Source organism: Mastigoproctus giganteus, chromosome 3 (assembly GCF_048544385.1).
Source record: "Mastigoproctus giganteus isolate SK-2022 chromosome 3, ASM4854438v1, whole genome shotgun sequence".
NCBI lineage: Eukaryota > Metazoa > Arthropoda > Arachnida > Uropygi > Thelyphonidae > Mastigoproctus > Mastigoproctus giganteus.
This window is the reverse complement of record NC_143577.1, coordinates 236,248,857-236,271,943: the sequence shown is the minus strand read 5'-3', so window position 1 is coordinate 236,271,943 and position 23,087 is coordinate 236,248,857. Positions and strand designations below refer to the sequence as shown.

The 23,087-nt window shown below is 35.1% G+C and overlaps 1 protein-coding gene across 1 annotated transcript in view; it reads right to left on the bottom strand.

Annotated features, from left to right (window-relative positions):
- LOC150088903 (sin3 histone deacetylase corepressor complex component SDS3-like) overlaps positions 1-23,087 on the bottom strand; it is a 36,618-nt gene continuing 13,531 nt past the window's right edge. Inside the window, exons 3-6 of the mRNA XM_090370354.1 lie at positions 20,847-20,880; positions 14,105-14,192; positions 8,079-8,166; positions 1-126 (exon numbers count right to left, since the gene is read on the bottom strand). Coding sequence (XP_090226480.1) covers positions 31-126; positions 8,079-8,166; positions 14,105-14,192; positions 20,847-20,880 — 306 coding nt within the window. The 3' untranslated portion in view covers positions 1-30. The remainder of the gene's footprint in view (positions 127-8,078; positions 8,167-14,104; positions 14,193-20,846; positions 20,881-23,087) is intronic.

The following is a 23,087-nucleotide window of genomic DNA, read 5'->3' as shown; positions in this document are numbered from 1 at the left end:
TATTGCCACACCTCGCATAACTGGGCATTATTAAGATGACCGCCGTCTTATTGTAAACTTTCCTTTTTGTAATTGTGAAACATATATACGAACTTTGCTACTATCAGAGGTCTTCTTTATCCAAATCTGAAATTCAAATAAAAACAATGAAAAAAAAAAAAAAAAATATATATATATATATATTGGTTGATTTTATTTAATTAAATGGTATTTATCTGTAGGGAATTAAGTGTATATGGACCATATACACCTAATTCCCTACAGATAAATACCATTTAATTAAATAAATCAACCAATATAATTTCATGCACGTATAATTGCCCTATGTTTATTTGTTAATGCTATGTACAATAGCATTAACGTTGCACAGCTGACAAATACCTAATACTGTAAACTTAACCAGATATCATTATCATAATCTTCAATAAGAACACAATATATATATAATATGAAAATACAGATAAGGAATAAAATCAACATTTGTCAGAGAGAGAGCTCATATGCACATGTATACAGAAGTTTAATTTACAATTTCAGGACAATCAGGAATTTTTTTATTTCCAGGATCTTAAATTCTGGATGGCAGTACACTGTACTGCCACCCAAATTTTAAGATGTTGGAATCTTCAAATAAGAGTGCTGCTAATCCTAGAGAAAATCATTTTATACACATCTTGTTAACCTTATTGTAAAGAAAATCCATATCAACTGGTTAAAAAACTAAAACTTTAAAGCACCAGCTCCAAGTGATATGAATAAATTAACAGGAGGCTTGTTAAGGCTAATTGTTCATCATACATAAGTAATCTTAATAATACTCAACAAACCATCCAGCTTTAACTTTTGTGAGCATGACAGAACTTGTGGTAGTACGAGTTCTGCCATTCCACCCCTATGTATATATAAATGCATATATAAATTCAAATTCAGAAAAGCTATCCATAATCAAGAATCATATTACAAATAAACATTTTCCTAAGATTAAGGCTAGTTCTGGAACAGGGGATGGAGAAGGTGGTGGCAATCAATTTTGATTTTTAAAAAATATTTTCTGGAGTATATGTGTGTGTATATACAGGGTGTCTCAAAAATATTGGTACAAACGTTTAGGGGAGGTAGGTAACATCTAAAGGAATGTGAATCGCATAGGAACTCATAACCGGAAACGTCACCATAAGTCGGTACATGGTGTTGTTCATCAGTTCACGAGAGGGAAAATTTCTGGTTTACTCATTCAAGCAGTAGTCGCCGCACAAAGAGCATGCATCGATATACGAACTGTGAGCTGGCAGACATGCACCTAGTGTATGGATTAGCAGAGGGCCCACACAGTGTGCGCACCCATGTGGCACAACATCGCTTCGCAATAAATGTGTGGGCAGGTATGGTCGGTGACTGCTTAGTCGGCCCATACCTGTTACCATCCCGCATGAACTCCGCTAAATATTGGATCTTTCTTGAACAAGTTCTACCAGGGTTACTTGACGACGTTCCAGTAAATGTGACGCAACATTTGGTTTCAACATGACGGGGTGCCTGCCCATTATGGAAGGTGTGTTCTTGACCATTTGAACAGGCGTCGATGGATTGGCCGTGGTGGACCCGTTGCCTGGCCTGGCCTCCACGCTCACCTGATTTATTGAGCCTTGATTTCTTTCTGTGGGGCCCTCAAATCTATTGTGTATGAATTGCCTGTGGAGACAGAAATGGATCTTGTGGCGAGACTCGTCTGCACTGCTGCTACTGTCAAAGAAACTCCAGGTGTGTTTGACCATGTCTGCCAATCCATGCTGCATCGGTGTGACGCATGCATCGTGTCTCATGGTGGAACCTTCGAGCATCTGTTGTAACATCATGAAATGCATCCATCTCGTACTCCATTGTTAATATAATGTCAAATAAATGTTTGCCACTAATTACTGTCTTATGTCATTTCTGCTTCTTATGCCTCTGCTACTACTTTCCTGTGACGTTTCCGGTTATGGGTTTCTATGCGATTCACATTCCTTTAGATGTTATCTACCTCCCCTAAACGTTTGTACCAATATTTTTGAGACACCCTGTATATACACATTTTTCAAGGTTGTTCCAAACAATCTTTCAAACTGTCAGAAATCTTCCAGTAAGTGCCAACATTCCTTATCTGCATTTTTAGGCATGTTCATATATATACATATACAGTGGATTCTGGTTATTTGGGCCACCGGTTAATCGGGGCAGCCGTTTATTTGGGGCAAATTTAAAAAAAAAACAGAAACCAATCGAGAAAATAGCCAGGGTTTACTTCGCTTAATTGGGGCAGCATGCCGTTTAATCGGGGCAGTAGACTGAAGCACTGGAAATTACCCTACGATTGTCTCCGATAGTTCCACGTGGTTCGGTCGAAATTCTTGAGGTCACAACCATAAAACAATAAAAACAATTGGCAGTCACCTGTTTATTGGGCTTATTTTCTGTTAGTGAAATCTATCATAAACGGACAGTAAACTCCATCTTACTGAATTTGCGATAATACCGACAGCTGGAATTCTGTGGGTTATGGTGAAATGAGTTTACACTTCCATGAAATCTTCAATCATATAAAAAAATTAATTTTCAGATCTCTTCATTCTTATTTTTAAAGCTTTGTAATTCGTTACTCTGTTCTCACTTGCACGTATCGTGTTACTTGCAATTTGTGTGCCGTGTTCTCTGTTACTGATTGCCTATCTTTTTACTGTTTTAAATTTTAACCCCCACCCACAAATGTCAGTGAACAGAAATGTCAACTAGTTCGTATGTACATATTACAGTACGTATTAATTATTCCGTATCAAGTACATTCTTCCGATTTTCATGTATCATTTAATTTTTTAATTGGTAAGGTAATAAAGGGTAAATTTGTGCTTAATATATCTTTACTTTTATAGCCTGTGGATAATATTCCTCATATTTTCTCTAATTAGAATCGCTGTTTAATAGAATTAAAATTCAATTCACAAATGTGATCACAATGACCGGCACTTACTACACATTGTATAGTGAATGGTACTTTACTATGGTGAGTTCGTCGTAACGTGATTTGATTGTACAGTAAACTAATTGTAAAGGGGGGGTTACATTGTATTTTTAACTATTTACGTGAAACTTCGGATAATTGGGGCAGCCGCTTAATCAGGCCAAAATGCACTAGTCCCAATGTGTCCCAAATAACTGGAATGTACTGTATATATATATATACACACCCCCTTACAGGCAACCCCCGTATAACATCATAGCTTTACAACACAGTTTTGCTCTAACATGATTGATAAATTGTGGCATTTGATCATTTATAAATTTTTCCAGGTATGTATTACTAAACTTTGTTCTTAAGAACCATATTGGAATAATTTATTTGTTGTGAATTAAATTTCAGCAGTAAATTATGCCTAAGGAACTTAGGCATAATTTGGGTAACAGCCAATTTATTTAAAGAATGGTTTATAAATTGTTTTTGTGCCAGCTGTGGAAAACTATTTAAAGCAGAAAAATCTGGATTTCAAAGTTTTATTAACATTGGATAATGGCAACAGGCCATCCAAACACTGAAGTAATGTTCCTACAACCTAAAACAACTTCTTTAATTCAGCCATTAGATCAAGGCATTATATCTACCTTTAAAACTCATTATATCGGATAATCGTTACAATCGATTTTGGAAAAAATTGATTCCAAATCTATCGAAGTGATGGAGGCATGGAAACATTTTTCAATTGTGGATTGTATCGGAATCATAACTCAAAGAAGTAAAACCGTCAATGTGTGTGTGTGTTGGAAAAATGTATAGCCAGAGTCAGTTCATTCAGGAAATATGGTCAAACTGGCAGAAAATGGAACCGGTGCGATAGTAGAACTTGCTAAGTTGGTAGGAGGGGAATATTTCGATGATGTGACTACTGCAGACGTTCAAGAATTACTGGTGGAAAAGAGGCTGGCAAAGCAGATTTGGTGGAAATGGCATCAGAGGTAAACCACATCAATTCAGAGGGGTTTTTTTATGTAAACCCCAAACACGAGAGGTATTAGAACCTATAGTACTTAGTACCGTGCTTGGGTTGGAGGTTGAGAAGACGAAAGAAGATATTTGTTGATATTGGAAAAAATTGATTCCAAATATATCGAAGCGATGGAGGTATGGAAACATTTTTTTTGTTTTAGGTTGATAGCATGGACGAAAATTTTACAATAAAAGCATACGGGAAGGCATAAACTTAGCTGAGCAATTAGAATTTTATATTTTGAATGCAGATCCTTCAACTGAAAGGAACACAAAGTTAAAAGGAAGCTTCAAAAATGTTTAGCTCCATACCATGCAATTTACAAAGATCTATCAAGCAAAAGCAAACAATCCCAGATTACTGATTTTTTAAAGAGAGCAGAAGATACACAAAATCTAGATGCTGCAAAAATAAGTTCAAAAGGTGAAGAATTCTGCAACAGAGAAAACATTCTCGTTCAATTGTGCCTAGCAGAATGAAGAGGAAGAAAATAAATGAACGTATATTATCTGACATGTACGTATCACAGTTTGTAAGACGTTTGTTCAGTTGCTATTTTTAATAAAAATTAAGTTTCTGATAGCTATAAAAAGTGATGTATTTTTGTTAGCTTTTGAAATGTAATCCCCCCTTTTGTACTGGTTCTTAGTTCCATATAACACGGTTTTGCACTACAAAAGATTTTATAGGAACCTAACCACTGTGTTATACGAGGGTTACCTGTGATGGATTACTGGATTTTCATAAAATTTTATATTTGGGCCTTTTAGATATATTTGTCAAGCCATACCAAATTTCATTAAAATTGGAAAAAAAGAAATCCAGCAATTATTATTTCTTCTTTCAACACAAATTGTATGGATAAAAGAAATTCATAGATTAGATGTAGTTTCAATGCAGTACTGTTAGCTTTAGACAGCATGCATGCATGCATGCTTGGCATGTATTGTTATGCAAGACTTGCATGTGGTGTCACTCGTGAAGAGATATATATACATAGAGAGAAAAGAGATTACTTAAAAGTATATGGGAGAAGCAATAAATATTATGCAGTTGTAATTAAATTGAATGGATAAGTTTAGAGAATGTAATACATAAAGTTATAATCTTAGTAATTAATTGATAAAGAGATAACTACAATTATTAATCACAGAAAAAGAACAAAAATTCAATTAATTTATGTGAATGCACATGTAACACACTGCACACATTAACAATTGCATACAGAATTTATAATAGATGGTATTTATTTGCATTTATTCTGCCTGTTACTTGTCTTAATACAAAGGTGCATATTATTTTGGATGGTGCATGTAGATACAGAAGATTGTATTGTATCAAAAAAATTCTAATATCAAGTTTTTATGAATTTTTTTAGTTTTTTTGAAATAATTTTTCTCTAATACTGGGAGAGCAAGCAAAGATAACAACAAATTAATATTTAAAAGCATTCATGTTCAAATTTTTCATTTTTATGAATTTTTCAAAATGTTGGAAAAAAAAAAAAAAAACTCTCTTCGGGACACAGTGAGTATAAACTAAATATTCCAGAACATATTAAATATTCAAAACTAATATAAACTTATTCATTTCATTAAAAATGAATGATTTTACAAGTAAAAATGTTTAAAGGTAAAAAAAGGTAAACTGCAGCCATTATCAATCCACTGCAGGATGGAAGCCTCCTCAACAATTCACGTTGAGGGAAAATGGACCATAACCTGCCAGGCTGGTCCAATGCAGGTTGGCAGACCGACTGTATTTAGCAGTCAGGGGCTCGAACCCAGTCTACTCGAAGAGTGTGCGCTACTTCCACTCCTGACCACTCGGCTACGGAGACAAGAGTATACTGCATTACTGACATTGCATTTCGCTTAGAACTTTCTATTTGAAAACTGCTGTATTGATTAAGTACACCAGCTTCCTCTTCAGCTTTAACAGATTTTCATCACCAGCTCAGCTCTTGATTTCACTATCAATATTGTCTTCACTGCAATTCATTTATCTTTTTCTCACACTACCGTTTAAGGCATCTAGTCTTTTACTCAGAGTACTTCATTTTAAACACAACTTTACAAGCATATTCAACACCAATTCCATTGATGTCACAGAAAAAGATAATGAAGGACAGATTTATTATCTCTACCTGTAATAACAGTTTCTACAAGTGTTCATTTAGCACCACTATGAATCAAATAAGCAAATTTTAAGCAATACTTCGAAGTGATCAAACAGAAATGGAAGTATAAGTACTGTTACTGTGATACATACTGATGATGAACTGCAAATCTTTAGAAATTTATTGTAAAAAGTAGTTTCAACAAGGATATTTTTCACCATGCTCTAACAATTTTAAGATACTAGTTCGTTCAAGAACATCAATATTTTAGATCAATAAATCGGAATTAAAATATTTGAAACATAACTCCCTGCAGGATTTGACCCTAAACTGGAAGAGTTATTGGATACCGAGAACTTTCTATCACACTTAATAACTAATGAGCAAATGAAGAAAACTCTAACTCAACCACTCTGACAAACTAAGATTAGACAAGGATACTGAGGTATCCTTGACATCACAAGACAGCAGACAAGACATGATAATAAATTGTAAAGTTCAGTTCAAAACTTCAACGTTGTTAATGCAAGACTGTCAGAGTTGAGTGAAAAGCACACTTAATTTAATTAGTTATTAAATGTAATAGAAATTGCTAGGTATCCAATAAATTTCGCAATTTAAGCTGAACCCTTGAGTTAAATATCAATTATTTTATAAATCTAATTTAGTGATCTAGAATATGTCACACAATATCAATTTTCCACACTGAAACTGTGACAAGATTATTCTGGAAATACGGTCCTAATTCAAATTTGAAAGCAATTTATTCTTTATTGTTTTGAATTCATTTGCTATAATATTGTGCTGTAAGGAAATACTGATGAAATGAACTTCTACCCACTTGACCTGAGTTATAATATGAAACAAAGTGCGCACAGAAAATTTCATTGTTGTTTCACCCATCATGACATGTTCGTAAATGTGGTGTAACATGTATGAAGAAGGTGCTGAGGAATCTAAAACTTTTGAAATTTTATTTGGATTATTAAAATTACCACTTGATTATGGATTTATTTCTAATTGAAACTAATTCTTCTGCTTTAGCTTCCCTATTTGAAACCCTCGCCACAGGCTAATTTTATTTGTCTTTTTATTTGTTTGTCTTTTTTTTAAAAAAAAAAATACATTTTATTCTTCATCTTTACAAAGCTTAAAGATGAAGGATATGTATATAACATGAATTATATTTGTTTTTTGCCAAAAGTACCCCTTTCCTTATATTCCTAGAAAAATGCAGAGAAAGAATACCAAACAATAACAAAATTTGTAGTCATTTGCTACTTTATTTCTGTGCGACTAGTTCTTACCATCTTAACATTTTAATAAAATAACACGTTGTGACAAACTAAGTTTTTCTTTTAGTGAGATGGTGTAGAGGGAAATCAAAATGTAGAAACGTGAAAATTTAAGAATCACAGACAGTTTTAGATGACGTTCTGTGGCACTTCCTAATCATTACCATTAGCCTATACTATTATGCTATTAGATTCATGGGCAGGACGGAATCCGTATTTTAAACTTCTCATAGGGAAACATCGAAATATTGCTGTAGCCATTAGACTAATTTTATGTCACCCTCCAATTAACAACTAAAGCGTTAAAATAAAAAAAAAAGATGATGGCTGGCTAACTCATTAACCAAGAGTTCGTAATTGGTTATCAGGAATTTTATGTTCCTATAATAAATTCCAAGACATTTCCTGGGTGAAAATAAAATCCTTGTTACTTTCCAGCATTTGTATAGGCACTAACTTTATAAGGATAAAATCACAATTGGCAGGTAGTCATTTATATAAAGTGTCCATGCATCACCTCCATTCACACTACTTATAACTATAATAAGTACTTATTGTAGTTATAGGTAGTGTGAATTTTTTTAAAATCCCACCTTGCCCACAACACTGCTTCAACAATTGTAACAAAAGGCTTTTACTACTTACTTCTGTAGAACTAATAGTAGATATTACACCACTGCATTTTGATCCTCCTTCTTTGCTTTCAAAATACACAGGCTGCCCACGGTGAAACCTGAAAAATTTTAAACTGTTAGACTTATGTTTAAAAGACAAATTTTCTTATGCAGTCTACAATTATCTTTACTTGATTTGAGTGTATGGCCTCTTATTTGCATCCCCTAAGAAAGAGAATCCCATCATTAAATTTGATCAATCCTTCTATGACTTTAAAAACCCCAATCAAGATAAACAGTTTTCAAATTTTGCAGCTTACAGAACTGGAGTCTCTTCCTGTAAGAATATCTCTTTTCATCTACAAATACTCTTGTTACCCTCCTTTGTACCCTTTGAGCAAGTCAATATCTTTTATGATATAAGGTGTCTCCAGACTTGCATATGACATTCAGGATCTGATCTGATCATACCTTTAATTAATTTTCACTGTGAGATAATTGCCTCTTTATAATGTACTGACAAAATTTCTGTATATCGTTTACAATATCTATGCACTTTTCTTACAGCCAGTGAGTGTCACTGCCATTCCAACAGCAGGATGATCCCCCTTGCTCGCAATGACACACTCCAATCTCCTGCGTAGGCTTTTCATCAATGAACAGACTGCAGCTGGTACAGTCCTCCATTCCTCCTGGTGAAGTGACCAATCGAGCTACTAATGTCTGGTGTATTGGTCTGACCCTCGCCTTACAGCTCCGCAGCATTGAAATCAGGATTCTGTGCTGGCCATTCCAACTTCTGTACCCATGAAATATTCTCAAACAGCATCCGCAGTAAGGCATAGGCATTATCCTGTTGAAACAAACATGGGACAGTACCAAAGAACTGTCCAAAATGTTAAAGTAGGCACAACCACCAAAAGTCTCAAGGCTATACCATGAGAAACAGCCCCACACCATAACTCTACCTTCTCTAAACTTCATTGTTGGCACAATGCACTTCCACAGCAAACATTCTTCAAGAATAAGAAGTAGCATTGTTCCACAAAACTGATTTCCACTGTCTTCTTTGGACCAATTATGGAATTTTTCATCATGCAAGGCAAAACTGATGACTGCTGCTGATCTCTGGTTTAGGCATTGCTCCTCTCCCAAGAAAACAGACTGTGGAGCTCCATACATAGTGTATTTGTATACCCCCTGCTGATGTCTTAAATTCCTGGTTGGTGACTGATGAGATTGTTATACTACGCTTCCAGATATGCTCTGCTGATATAGAGTGAGGTTCTGTGGTTTTCCTGTGTTGGTACTGTCACACTTCCATTTCATGATAACATCACCAATGGTAGATTCTAGATAGTGCAGGTTGCCAGTAATTGCAGAAATATTCAAGCCATTTTCTACAAAGCATGTGTATTCCTCTACAACACCCAACAATAACAACCCACTTGAAATCAGCAACTCAGCTCTATGTGCCACAATGGGAATAATTTTTGTGGCCTACACACAACTGACTGGGTCAATTGATCTTTATCTGAGGATGTCCGATGGACTATGAAAACAGGAGTGTCCAGATACATTTTTTGGAAAGTAGTGTGTTATTGAGAGAACTTGAGTGTGTTATTGGGGAGGTGCATTTTCCCCAGGTGATAATTTAATTTGGGATAATTGTGGGCTGTTGTTGTTGTTTGGTTTTTAGGAGCATTAGTAACTAAGGCCATACTGCTCCGGGAATATGCGGTGGTCATTCCCTGACCTTTCTGCATCCTCTGTATTTGGTAGTCATGGGCTCGAACCCCGGTCTAATTAAGAAGTATGTGCTACGCACTGCTGCTCCTGCCCACCTGGCTATGGAGGCGCCTAATTGTGGGCTAACACACTGTTGTGTTTACTAGCATTAAAGCTTAATTGTCAATTTTAGTCCAATTGTGTAACTTGTTTAAGTCTTGTGGTGGCAATATTCCTTCATTCTTGTTGTTATCAACCCTGCCCGTCAGGGTTAATATCATCAGCAAATTTTGACATGAAACTTGTGGTAACATTAATATCATCAAATGATAATGATGGTATCATACTAGACATTCATGTGGGGCTGTCAAAAGCCTTTCTAAAGTTCAAAACAAATTATAATAATAAATTCTGTTATTCTTTAGAGAGCTGAGGCCAGAGGAGTTTACAAATTCATCTGAGGCCAGAGGAGTTTACTCAATTTATATGGGCAATCTGCAAGCTCCTTACTTGTGGCAGTACAGGCTACACACTGGAACACAGATGGCCCAGTATCAAAGTTATTCTCTACATTCAGTTCCTGTGTGGTTACCTCATAATACCTTAGTAAATTGGCCAGACAAGATCTTCCCTTAACAAAATAGTATTGTAGCTCTTTTATAATAGTTACTGTTGAGGTGACCCTACAGTGCATCCTCAATCACCAATTCCACTATTCTTCTTGACACATAAGTCAGGTTTTCAGGTCTATAGTTGGATCATTCTTGAAACTTTGTGTATGGGAGAGAATACATTTCCTATTTTCTGGAACTTCATCTGAGTCTAAGGATGCTGCCACTATTACACATAAAATTTTGTGACAACCTTAGCTGCTTTTCTTTTAATAAAACTGGATAGATGCCATCAGCTGCTTGTTCTTTTTTCACTTTTAATCCTGATACTTTCTCTTCCAGAACTTTTTTTTTTTTTCCTAAACACAAATTAGTTAAATAATGAATGCTTATCAGCTGAACTAACAGGTTTCTCCTCTTGCAATGTCTATTCTTTTGTGAATATAGATGCAAAGTACTTGTTTAACTTATCAGTTGATTGACGCAAAGAAGTAACATCTACACCAATGTTACTTCTTTGTGGTGGGCTAATATGCTTCTTTCCTTTCCTTTTAATATTCACCTATGCAAAAGGGCTGCGCTTTACTATCTTTGTTGGACATTTTTACTAAATCCTTTCATAATCTGCATTAGGTGGTCTCGGTCCCTGAGTAATCTGATTACAAACTACTTTATATGATCTACAGAGATGTCCAATTTCATCAATATTTTGATCATTCACTTCAGTTTCCATTTCATGCCATATCTTTTTAAAGGTACAAGATTGTGTGTAGCACTATAATTATTTTCTGAAACATTTCTCACACAGCATGTATATCCCTTAGGAATTTCAGCTGCTCTCTCAGAATTAAAATCAAATGATCAGTAAGGCCAATATAATTAAGTCCCTTTGAGAAAATGAAAACCCTTTCCTCTACCTTTAATAACTGTAATTTCCTTGGATACTTCCCATACCAACACATTATTGTCACTGCCAGCTAATGGCTCTTTAACTTGAAAATTTTTAACATTAGATGAACTGTTAGTAATGAACAATCCAAGAACACTGATCTCTAGCAGCATCCCTAGCAAGCTGGTGCAGAAAGCAATTGTCTAGATTGTGTAAAAACTGAGTGCTACTAGGCAAGGGTCCTATCCAGAAGTTTGACTATATGTAGATAGTCAAAGTCTCCATAAAAAGGCTGATCTATTTTAACAACCTCCACAATTTAAGCAAGAAATGTCTGCCAATCTTCAAAGAGAAATGAAAAAATTTATTAGAATGGACCACAATCAAGTTTTCTTTTTTGCTATTTTTATTGTATATAAAGAAATTATTATGGAATCTATATACAGTTCACAAACATCTGATTTTCAAACTTTCAATCTCACAACCAAAAATTTTTGACAAATGGACATTCAATTCATGATCTCATATCTCAGTTTTATGGACTTTTCCCCACAACTTAACAAAGCATCGCTTTGCATGCATGACAGAAGTGCAAATTACCAAACGCATCTCCTATTATATAAAAGTTATGTTTAGAATAATTTATTTATTTCCTGGGGAAGGTGTTTACTATTTTCTCTCGTCATTTATGTTTCCAGTTAAAAATAAGCATTGTTATAATTTTATTTTAGCTGTATAAAGTGTAAATAGTTTCCATTCAGTTGGTGCACTGCAGTTTGACTTGTAGGAGCAATGGGTTGACCAGTCGCAAGCAAGAGCTAGAAAAGTGTAATTTCTGCGATTATTTCTATTTAATTTATATGATAATAACTGTTCTCTATACACAACTCCAAATTGTTTCAATAGTTTCAAATTGTTGTACTAAATTGTAGTGCCATAGCGATTTCTCTAAACAAAAGTTTTTTGTACTCATAACATTAACTCATGAGTATGGCTCCTCAAATGCAATCCACCTCTACTGTACAGGTGACCCCCGCTTAACGCTGATAATTCGTTCCGGAAAAACAGAGTGCTAAGTGAATCCGCACTAAGTGAGTACCACATTCCCATAAGGTAACATATGTATTTGTGAGTTGCGGTCGGTGCCATAGGATATTTCCTAATCAATAATAAACGTTAGTGAAAAGATACACAAATGTCAGTTAAAATATTTAATATTCAAATATATGTACATATAAAATATTCTGCATTACATACGTATATAATTATGTGGTAACTACTTACATATCAAAATTAAACTTAAAATTCCAATTAAAATAATGAATTTAACTGATGAATTTAATCATGAAAAATGTGTTGATTTTGGGTTGAACTTTTGCCCTCTTCCAAATAAACTAAAAGGGGTATTAATTTTAAATCCCCTGCAGCATTACCACCTAACAATAAAGTCAACGTTCCTTTGCCGCTTTGAAACCTGGCATGTGTTTTTATTCTTTCAATATGAAACTTCTTTTAGGCATTCCTTTCCACAAAAGTCCTGCTTCATCTATGTTATAAACTTGAGAAGAATAACACACAATACCCCTCTTCAATAATTTTAACAAGTTCTTTTTTGAAAGTTTCGGCTACTTGATCTGCACTTGCGTCTTCTCCCTGGATTTTAAATCTATTCAACCAGCCCTTACTAGTTTTAAATGATTCCAATTTTTTTTTTTTAGGTGAGTTTTCTTCAGATCATCATATAGGCTAATCTCTTTCGCTTTTTTATTATCTATGATATTTAACTTAACTGAATTCTGCATTGGATATTATCTTCAATAAAATTAGTTAGTCTTTCCATTTCAATCCTAATAGCCGTCCTAGTTGCTTGCAGTGGAACAGCTATCTTTCCCACTGCTAAAATTAATTCTTTATTTTTTTTTAATTGTTCTTACAGTTAAACTTGCAAGTCCTAAATTATGGCACACATCCGCTTGTCTTTGACCGGAATCGATTCGCTTCAAAACGTCTAATTTAATTTTCAAATTCAGTAGTATTTTTCTTACATTTATAGTCTTTGTATTTCGCCCAGACATTGTTGCTTTTTCATTCTTATTGGCCATTATTAACTCTTCGAAAATGTAACTGCGTTGGTTGCATTAATTATGATACAATGTTCAAGTAAACTGTCCGTTATGCACAATGTCTAATACTATACTGAGTGATTACTATTACAAATATTACAAGCAATATACTTGATCATTTTTTAAAATGTTGATCTTGGAACTACGTAACAAGTCACTGTACTGCAATTAAATTAGCATGCAAGAAAATTTCACTGAGAGTGGGAAACATTTTAATGCGGTTTTTTGCTATTCATTTTCAAGCTATTGACTCCATCAAATGAAACGAGTTTGTTAAATATGCCAAAAATGCAATCTGTAAAAGAGCGTTATAGTGATCTGTGACAGCGTTATAGTCAGACAGGGATTATAATATAAGAACAGCGTTATAGCGAATCAGCATAAAGCGAACCGCGTTATAACAGGGGCCTGCTGTATATTGTAATAAAGATATTATTTAAAATCTTATTGTTGTTAGGACATATATTTTACATAAATCTTGTGGTTATCCCAGTTGTGCATTTTTGGTAATGAGCATTTTATTTTGTAGAACACACCGTCCCTTATATCTATGGGAAAATCACTACCGGTTTATGAATTACTTTTCGAGAATGTATGGTGTTTGTAACTTGTAGGATTACTGATAATTGAGCATTTTTTATAATTTAAATATGAACCCATTAAATTACATTTCATTATTCCAAGAATATCCTAATTGTATACATACCATTTCTTATCATAATACAGCTTCCCATCTTCTACTCTTGCTTCTACAGATAGGGCTCCATTATCAGGAGGCGTAATCCCTTCAGAAGCTGAAATAATTAAGAAAGAATAAATGATAATTAACAATTTTTAATAATTAAATTCCTTGAGCTAAACAAAAATTCTTATGCTATTCTAAGATCATCTGATGTACAAGCACACACTGAACTAGATTAGGATACTTAATAATATAAATTAGCCAATTATATTTCTATTGTTATGGTTTACCTTTCAAAAAGGTCAAGTAAATCACTGATAAGATACCAAGCTTTCCTGGCTGCTTGTCTAACAGCACAGAAACAATGTCTACTTGCATCAACACCCACAAGCCTTTTTTCAGCTGCTATATTTAACTTTTTACATTCTTCTAATGATTAGTTTATCCTTGCATTTAATTTAATTTGGGAAGGATGTTACATGGCAATTATCCATGAGATTAAGTATATAATAAAAACTACCCTTATACTACATGACCATGATATTCACATGGTATAAGAATGTTTGGTACTACATACTTACTCTTGGATTATTATTTCCCAGACCTTATATTTGGCAATATTAAACCATAACTGTCATTTTGCTAATCATTCATGTAGCATGTCTAGATTCTTTTGCAGCATAGCTCTCATGCTCAACCCTCACCACGTGTCCAAAATTTTGACATGATGTTCTGAATAATATTAAATCCAGAACTGAACCCCAAAGGATCCTGCTAGTACTCACTCTGGTTTTACTTGAAGGCTAACCATTTATAACTATCCTCTATCTTCGTTTTTCAGCAATTCCTCAATCCATTTAAAGGACCCTACCTGTAATCACAGCTTGCTCCAATATGTACAATAACTGCTAGTGAGGGAGCATGTCAAAAGTTTTGTCCCTTTAATATACTATGTCCACAGTGCAAACATAGACTCTATGATCTTTCCTGCCATAGCCATCAGGCTTAATGGTTTATAGTTGTTTCTCTTGGGCTTCGACTTTGTAGACTGGAGAGATGATGACATTCTCCAGTATTGGATTGTCCCTAAATACACGATGATCTCATAATCAATGCTAATTATTTGATGCACTTGTTCCCCACCTCCAATAGACTTACAATGTATATCTTAGCTAGCAGAGTCTACCCCCTCCACACTAAACTTCAACAGTTTCTCCATCCATAAGTCCCATCTCTGTGGCAATAATATCAATTATATTTACAGTATTCTAGCTTACTGCTGGATATTTTCTTACAGTTTCCCAAGGACTGAATGTTCTTTCACTTGTAACGACTGATGAAAGCATTTATTCAGTACATCAGTCAGTTTAAATGGGTTATTAATGACGCTACTGCTTCTATCTTGTTTGTTACCTATCTGACTTGTTTTTTGATTCTTAGAAAAGAGCAGAATCCCTCATGGATGTACTACAATAAAGTAAATAAAAATTTTGAAAAATTTTCTCATGCTGGATGAATGGTCAGTCCACAAGTTTCAACTGATAAGTGGTGAATATACCTCATAACAAGATGCATTTGCTTACACACACAAGCTGCTTATGAAAGCTTATCACACTCCTCACAATTATTTGATTTATAACATACTCCCACTTTCATTTTCTTCTTTTTCTATTAACTATTTCACACTACATGTTCCATTTGACTGCTTTTGATAAGAAGTATGACCAGAGAGGGCGCTGACTCTCTTTAGAAAATACAGCTGCGAGTTACAGGCTCCGAAAAAAAAAAAAAAAACGATAAGTGTTTGTTTTTTATTTACATAATTGTTATTTTATATTTTACTTAATACATAGTCTTATAGTTCTAATTACGCTGGTTATTTTTATTTTAATTAATATAAACAGTTTTTGTAGATATACGTAATACTTTATAAAACCGTTATTTCGTTCGAATATTGCAGGCATTGGTTTTGTTTATAGTGATAGGGAATTCAAATTTTTAATTGTGGTAGCTAGATAGCTCTAACGTATAATTATAGAAACAGTAATATGCTTCACTGTTTCTATTAGATAGCATAGTATTGACATTTAATTTAATTTAATTTAATTTATTGATCTTATTAATTTAAAATATCATGCCTCAAACTAGAGCAGCAAAGCAATGGGCACAAAGTGGCAGGAGTGCTGTGACTCGGGGGAGAACTGAGGGGGGGCGATTCTCCAATGCATCACAGCCTAAAAAAATGTGCAACTTGTGAAATGTTTGTCGAACTATCTGGAATGGAACATGATATTGCCATGGGGGATGTCTTTGTGTGTGCGCGCGATGTAAGGAGTGTAAGGAAATCAGGCGACAACTCAGCGTTGTTATGGGCCTATATGAGAGTTTGAAGGACAGGGTGGATGCCCTCGAAAGATCTAAATTGAGGGGCCCATCAGGCTCTCAGCTGCCCACATCAACGCCAGAGCTTGCACTTGGTCATCACGCAACACAGCGGCAACCCCCAAGGCAGATTGCGCTGGTCCCAAAGGAACTAGTAGTTGTTGGTGACTCTATTGTCAGGGAATTGGGAAACATCCTTTGTAAAAAGGAAAGGTGGAACAGGACCAGGGTATGTCTGCCAGGGGCAAAGGTTGATGACGTTGTAGAGCAGATATCATCTTTTAGGGGCACAAAAGGTGATATAGTTGCACACGTTGGTACTAATGATATTAAGAGTAGGAGACTGGCAGAATTACTTAACAAGTACAGGTCACTGATGAAAAAAGGCCGTGAATTAGGGTTGAATTTGAAAGTGTCTGCAATTCTGCCCAGACACGATAGGAGGGAGTATATGATGAGAGCCTTGTCGATCAATTCGGCCCTGGAAAGATTGTGCAAGGCTCAAGGGATAGAATTTTTTTCAGCCTGGACAAGTACAGTCCAGGCTGAAAAAAATTCTAACAGGAGAGACTGCTTCTGCAGGGATGGGATACACTTAAATAGAAAGGGTGCAAGAATATTTGCTGATGCTATCGAGGCAGTGTTAGGTGGGTCGGAAAACTGATAGCTTGGGGGGATACAAGGACTAATAGTTTAACAGTAGCCATAGGCAGAGGTTAAGGTGATTCTTGCACAACTTCTATTAGAATAAGTAGCGACTTGGAGAGAGGGGTGTTGGGGGTTTCAGGGACGGATGGCAGTCATCGTGAAACAGGTGGGTATATGGGATGTGTTAGAGTAATTAAGAATAAGAATAGGTGCATGTATACTTGCATGTATACCAATGCTAGAAGTATAGTAAATAAATTTGATGAATTTGAAGTGTTGGTCAAGACATCAAAGGCGGATATTGTTTGGATATCAGAGACGTGGTGTCACACAGATATAAGGAATGCCGAACTGGAATTTGGGGAGTACAATGTGTACAGAAAGGATAGACAGGATAGGAAGGGAGGAGGTGTTATGTTGTTAATAAAGAAAAACATAAAATCAAAAGAAGTGCATCCAGTTGATATAGATGAACAGTGCACTGTTCAGTCAGTGTGGTGTGACATAAGCACTGCGAAAGCAAAAATTAGAGTAGGAGTGTGTTATAGGCCTAATGACTTGAATGTACAATGAACAATTGTACAGAGAAATAGAGTGGGCTAGTAAATTGGAATGTCTTATAATGGGGGATTTTAACTTCCCAGATATTGACTGGAACTTGTGGTTTGGGCACTCACACACTAGTCAGACTTTTGTGGATTTATTGGATGATTGTTTTCTGCAGCAGCATGTTCGAGAGGCAACCAGAGAAAGTAATACTCTTGATCTGGTTATCAGCAGTGATCATTCATGTATTAGGAATTTGCAGATAAAAGAACCACTAGATGGCAGTGATCACAGTGTACTGACGTGGGATTTACTTAAAGATTTAATTACCATCAGGGGTAAAGGAAAGGGTTTTTGCTTCCGTAAAGGCGAGTACAGTGGTCTCCGACAGTTTTTAAATTCTGTACAGTGGGATCAACTGACGATGTTACCAACAGCAAATTCTAAGTGGGAAGCGTTCAAGGAATTAATCGTGGATGCTACTAAAAGTTTCATACCTATTAAGAAATATTGTTCAAGGTTTAGGCCTAAATGGTTGTCAAATGAACTAATGAGACTCGTAACAGAGAAGAAAAATGCATGGGATGCATATAAATTATCAAGCGACTCAGAAGCCTATGGCAGATATAAGTTAATCTGTAATCAGGTCACAAAGGAGGTTCGGCAGGCGAAGGCTATTACGAGAAATCCTTGGCAAAAGATGCTAAGAAAAACAGCAAGGATTTCTTTACTTATATAAACTCTAAAAGGAAGGGGATGAATCTGATTGGTCCACTTGACATCGATGGTTCGACTGTTGATGATCCTGCTCAGATAGCAAACAAACTGAATGAGTATTTTGCATCTACATTCACACGTGAGGAATTATTAAGGTTTGAAAATGGCAGAAGGTTATCAAATTGTAGCAAGATACTTAATGATTTTGTAATAACTGAGAGCAAAGTGGAAGAGAAATTGTTGAAGTTAAACGTAAGAAAAGCACCTGGGGTGGATGGGATCTATCCAGTTATATTAAAGGAGGTGGCAAAGCAACTAAGCAAACCCTTATGAGAGCATCCTTGGATCAGGGGAGGTTCCCACGGACTGGAGATGTGCAAATGTATCCCCAATTCACAAAAAGGGATAGAAGGGTGACACGAGTAATTACAGTCCAGTTAGTTTAACTTCTGTTCCGGGTAAAATAATGGAGTCGCTGGTTAAAGATGCATTGCAGGATCATCTAGACAAGACTGCAGCAATAATTCAGACACAGCATGGGTTTGTTAAGGGAAAGTCTTGTCTGACAAATTTGATAGGATATTATGATGTGGTAACAAAGGAACTGGATGCGAAAAATAATTTTGATATCATATATTTGGATTTCAGGAAAGCTTTTGACGCTGTTGCACATGGAAAACTGTTGTACAAATTGGAGCAGAATGGTATTAAGGGTAAGTTGCTACAATGGATAAAAGGATGGTTAAGTGCTAGAAGACAGAGGGTGGTAATCAATGGGTGCTGCTCTTCTTGGACTAATGTTATTAGTGGAGTCCCACAAGGTTCGGTGTTAGGTCCACTGTTGTTTTGTATATTTATCAATGATATTGATGAAGGTATATCAGGCTTAATGTTGAAGTTTGCAGATGATACAAAGGTTGGCAGGGTTGTTTATGACAGTAATGGCAGTGTGCTACTGCAACAGGATCTAGATAATTTGGGCATATGGGCTAAAAAGTGGCAACTGAAGTTTAACCTTGACAAATGCAAGTACTACATATGGGTAGAAGTAACCCCAGAGAAACGTACCAACTGTGTGGTACTACACTTAAGGTGGTAGAAAATGAAAAAGACCTGGGAGTAATGGTGCAGGCAGATATGAAGTTTTCTGAGCAATGCAGACAGGCTGCCAGGGCAGGTCATGGGGTTTTGTCAATGATATATAGGAATTTTGCTAGCAGGGAAAAGGAGGTGATTATCCCTCTGTATAAGGCAATGGTCAGGCCACACCTTGAGTACTGCATACAGGTCTGGAGGCTTCATTTTAGGAAGGATGTAGATTTACTTGAGTGTGTACAGAGAAGGGCAACGAGATTGGTGAGGGGAATGAAGGGATCCTCTTACCAAGAGAGGCGTAAGTTCTGCAAATTGCAGTGGCTGGAGACTAGGCACCTGCGCAGTGATCTGATTGAGGTATATAAGGCCTTGAATGGGTTGAGCACGCTGAATTCTGATGGGATCCTTCCACTTGTTCAGATTACGAACCTAAGGGGGCATAAATTCAAATTAAGAAAAGACAGATGTAGAATAGATGTGTGGAAATTTGCCTTTAGCCAGCGGGTGGTTAATTGCTGGAACAAACTTCCATCTGTCGTTGTGGAAGTTGATAGGTTGAATAAATTTAAGGAGGAACTGGACAGGCATTTGGAGGGAATGGTGTGATTTTTTTTTTTTTTTTTTTGATTGATGCTGCATAAGCTCATACATTTGCTTTCTTGCATCACATGCCACTACTACTACTCTTTCTGTTCTGCCTGTCATACCACTCCTGTACACACTGTGTGTCACAATTAAATTCAGCACTTCATATGTTATGCTGGTGCCAGTCTTGGTTACTCCTATTACCTTGGCATTTGTAACCTTGATCAATAGCTTGAATTCAAATTTATTTACTACTCCTGAAATTACAGCATTTGTATGGTTCTGACTATTCTGATGCATCTGTAGAGTGGCAATTCTTGACTGGGGTGCCAGGGCACTTTTGTGTTCTCTCAGATTATGAAATACTGTATTCAACTTAATGAAAGCTGCTTTTCATGTGTGCTGCAAATACAATGATTATTTCACACAAAAGATGTTTCAAGTGACAAAAGTTTGAAGATCAATGCAATAAAGAGTATTCTGATAATAATCTGTAACTTCTGGCAATTTCTGTCATTAATCCTCTTTCCCTCCTGATATCTTGACCAATTGTAATACAAACAGTACAGTACACAGCAGCAGCATTTTCAAAAATGTAATATAATTCAGTCAACTAGGGTATCAAGCACTTTCCCCAGAGTAATAGAAGACTGTTCATTATATACAAGCTTCCATTCGAATATATACACAATTTCTACCAAAGTGGATGAGAACTGTTTTTAAAAATCATGAAATATTGTAAAAAAAAAAAAAAAAAAAAAACTTATGAAGTCTAAGTTTAGTATTCACTTACAGTCCTGCCTTTTGCTTCCTGCAGGCAACTTTCCCTGAAAAAAAAAAAAATAAATAAATAAATAAGCGTTTATTTATTTATTTTTGGTCTTCAAATAAGTGCATATTATAATTTTAACAAAATTAAAAAGCAAGTATAGAAACAGAATTTATGAATGACATAAACATGTGAAATAATGGGGAGAAAAAAGTTGATTTTAGCTCAAAGCATAAAACATGCTGTTTAAAATCATATATATCCATTAACCTTTAATAACTGTGGAGAATCATTTTAACCCTTCTTGCTCTCTCTTTATTCTCCTCTGACTTCCCTTGAAAAAACTTCCATTCACACTGAAGTACTTCCCATTTATTTACAAGTTACAATTTTCTGTCAAATTCAAGAAGTTGCTACTGAACACAGTAAAAGTGTGCTACAAAGTTTACAATATCTTGTAATTGAATTCACATTACTATTGGCAGTTAAGTGGAAATAAACCTGGTCCTTAATTTGTTATCACTATACGCTGTATAGTGATAACAAATATATAATGATGCATGTGCACATATGCAAATGCATATAATATGAATAATTACTAGTAACATTCCATATTTTGTTAATTTGATCAGTTTTTCAGATATTAAATGGAAATGTGACTTCAGCCATTGAAAACATTATTACAATAAATTAGCATGGGAAAACATGTTTTTACTTTTGCCACTGGCTTGTGTATTACATTGTGCATATGGTATGTGCAAAATTAGAGAACCTTCTTGTCTGCATTTGCTTGATTATAAGGTTATTGAGCATCACCACCCCACAACAAGATTTGTGAATGATTCTTTTCAGTTATGGAAAGACCAAGAATCAACTAATGGCAAAAAAGTCTGCATTTTTGTTAATGATGCTGCTCCATGTATGATAAAAGCACCTTCTGCATTACAAGTTTTCTATCCAACCCTAATCCACTTTACTTCCTTAGCCCATGGCTTACATAGACTTGCAGAAACAATTTGGTACAATTTTGGCAAAGTTAAGTTATTTCTTGTATTAAAAAGATTTTCATAAAAGCCTCTACTTGTATTGCTATTTACAGAGATATGCAATGTGGCTTCTCGATTCCATCATAGTCTATTTTGAAAAGGCGGGAAACATAGTTATGTACAGCACTGTTTTATGCTAAAAATTCTGATTCTATAAAAAAAGTTGTCAATGCTTTGGATACTGCAGTTATTGGTGCTTCCAAGCTAATTCAGTGGTTAGAATGCATTTGCTGTTTGTTGAGGCTCATTTTGCTTGAACACCTAATTCAATAAACAATCTGAAGAAATGGAACTTTATTTGAGAAATGCAATGGAAGAGGTAAGGAAAGTTCAATTAGAAATTTCAACCACCCTTGGAGACAGAGGAGAGAAAATAAAAATTTGGTGGCATTTTAAAAAAAGAATGCTGGATTTCAAATTTTAAGGAAAATAGATGACTTTGTTAATGAAAATGAACATGGGCTCCCATTTCAAGTAGAGGCTACAAAGACTCACATTTTTAAACTGAATGTGATTATTTCCATTGATGTGGAAGGATAATCTCTGTTTTTATAATGATTTTAGATGATAAAAGCTACAAATTTACAATCATTGCATTGAAAAATATATTGCTGTTTATTGTAGCAAAAGTTATTCAATGGGCAAGTTGTGAAATGATCCTTATTCTAAAACTTTTTGTTAATGGTTTTACTACTTTTACTGAATACAAAGTAGTTTAATTGTGCAAGAAACTGGTAATAAATGTAAAAAGTGTTATTGCAGAATTTCAGTGCATATCATATATTTGACTGCATATCTGCATGCATATTTTGTCTGTTTTTTTTTTTTTTTTTTTGCCAGTTTATATTATCCTATGTCTAGTTATTATATAAGCACTAAACAGATAACCACTGAAGAATATAACAGTTAAAAAGAATCTTAATACAGGAATATAAAATTATTGTTATTTATATAACCATTGTTTTGAATTGCAACAAACATATTTAGCATAACATGAGAGATACACATGATCTGTTCCAATAAATTCATGAAACACTCACAATATCACTAAACCTTTAGGTGATCGTAAGGGGCTACTAGGTGGCCCTGTCATCTTTCATAGCAATTTTTATATAGAAATAATGGCCCTACCCTGTGGAGATCCTCAATACCTTCAAGACAATCAAGTTTCTTTATTTTTTTTGTTAACAATATGATATTTTTACTTCCTGTCACAATG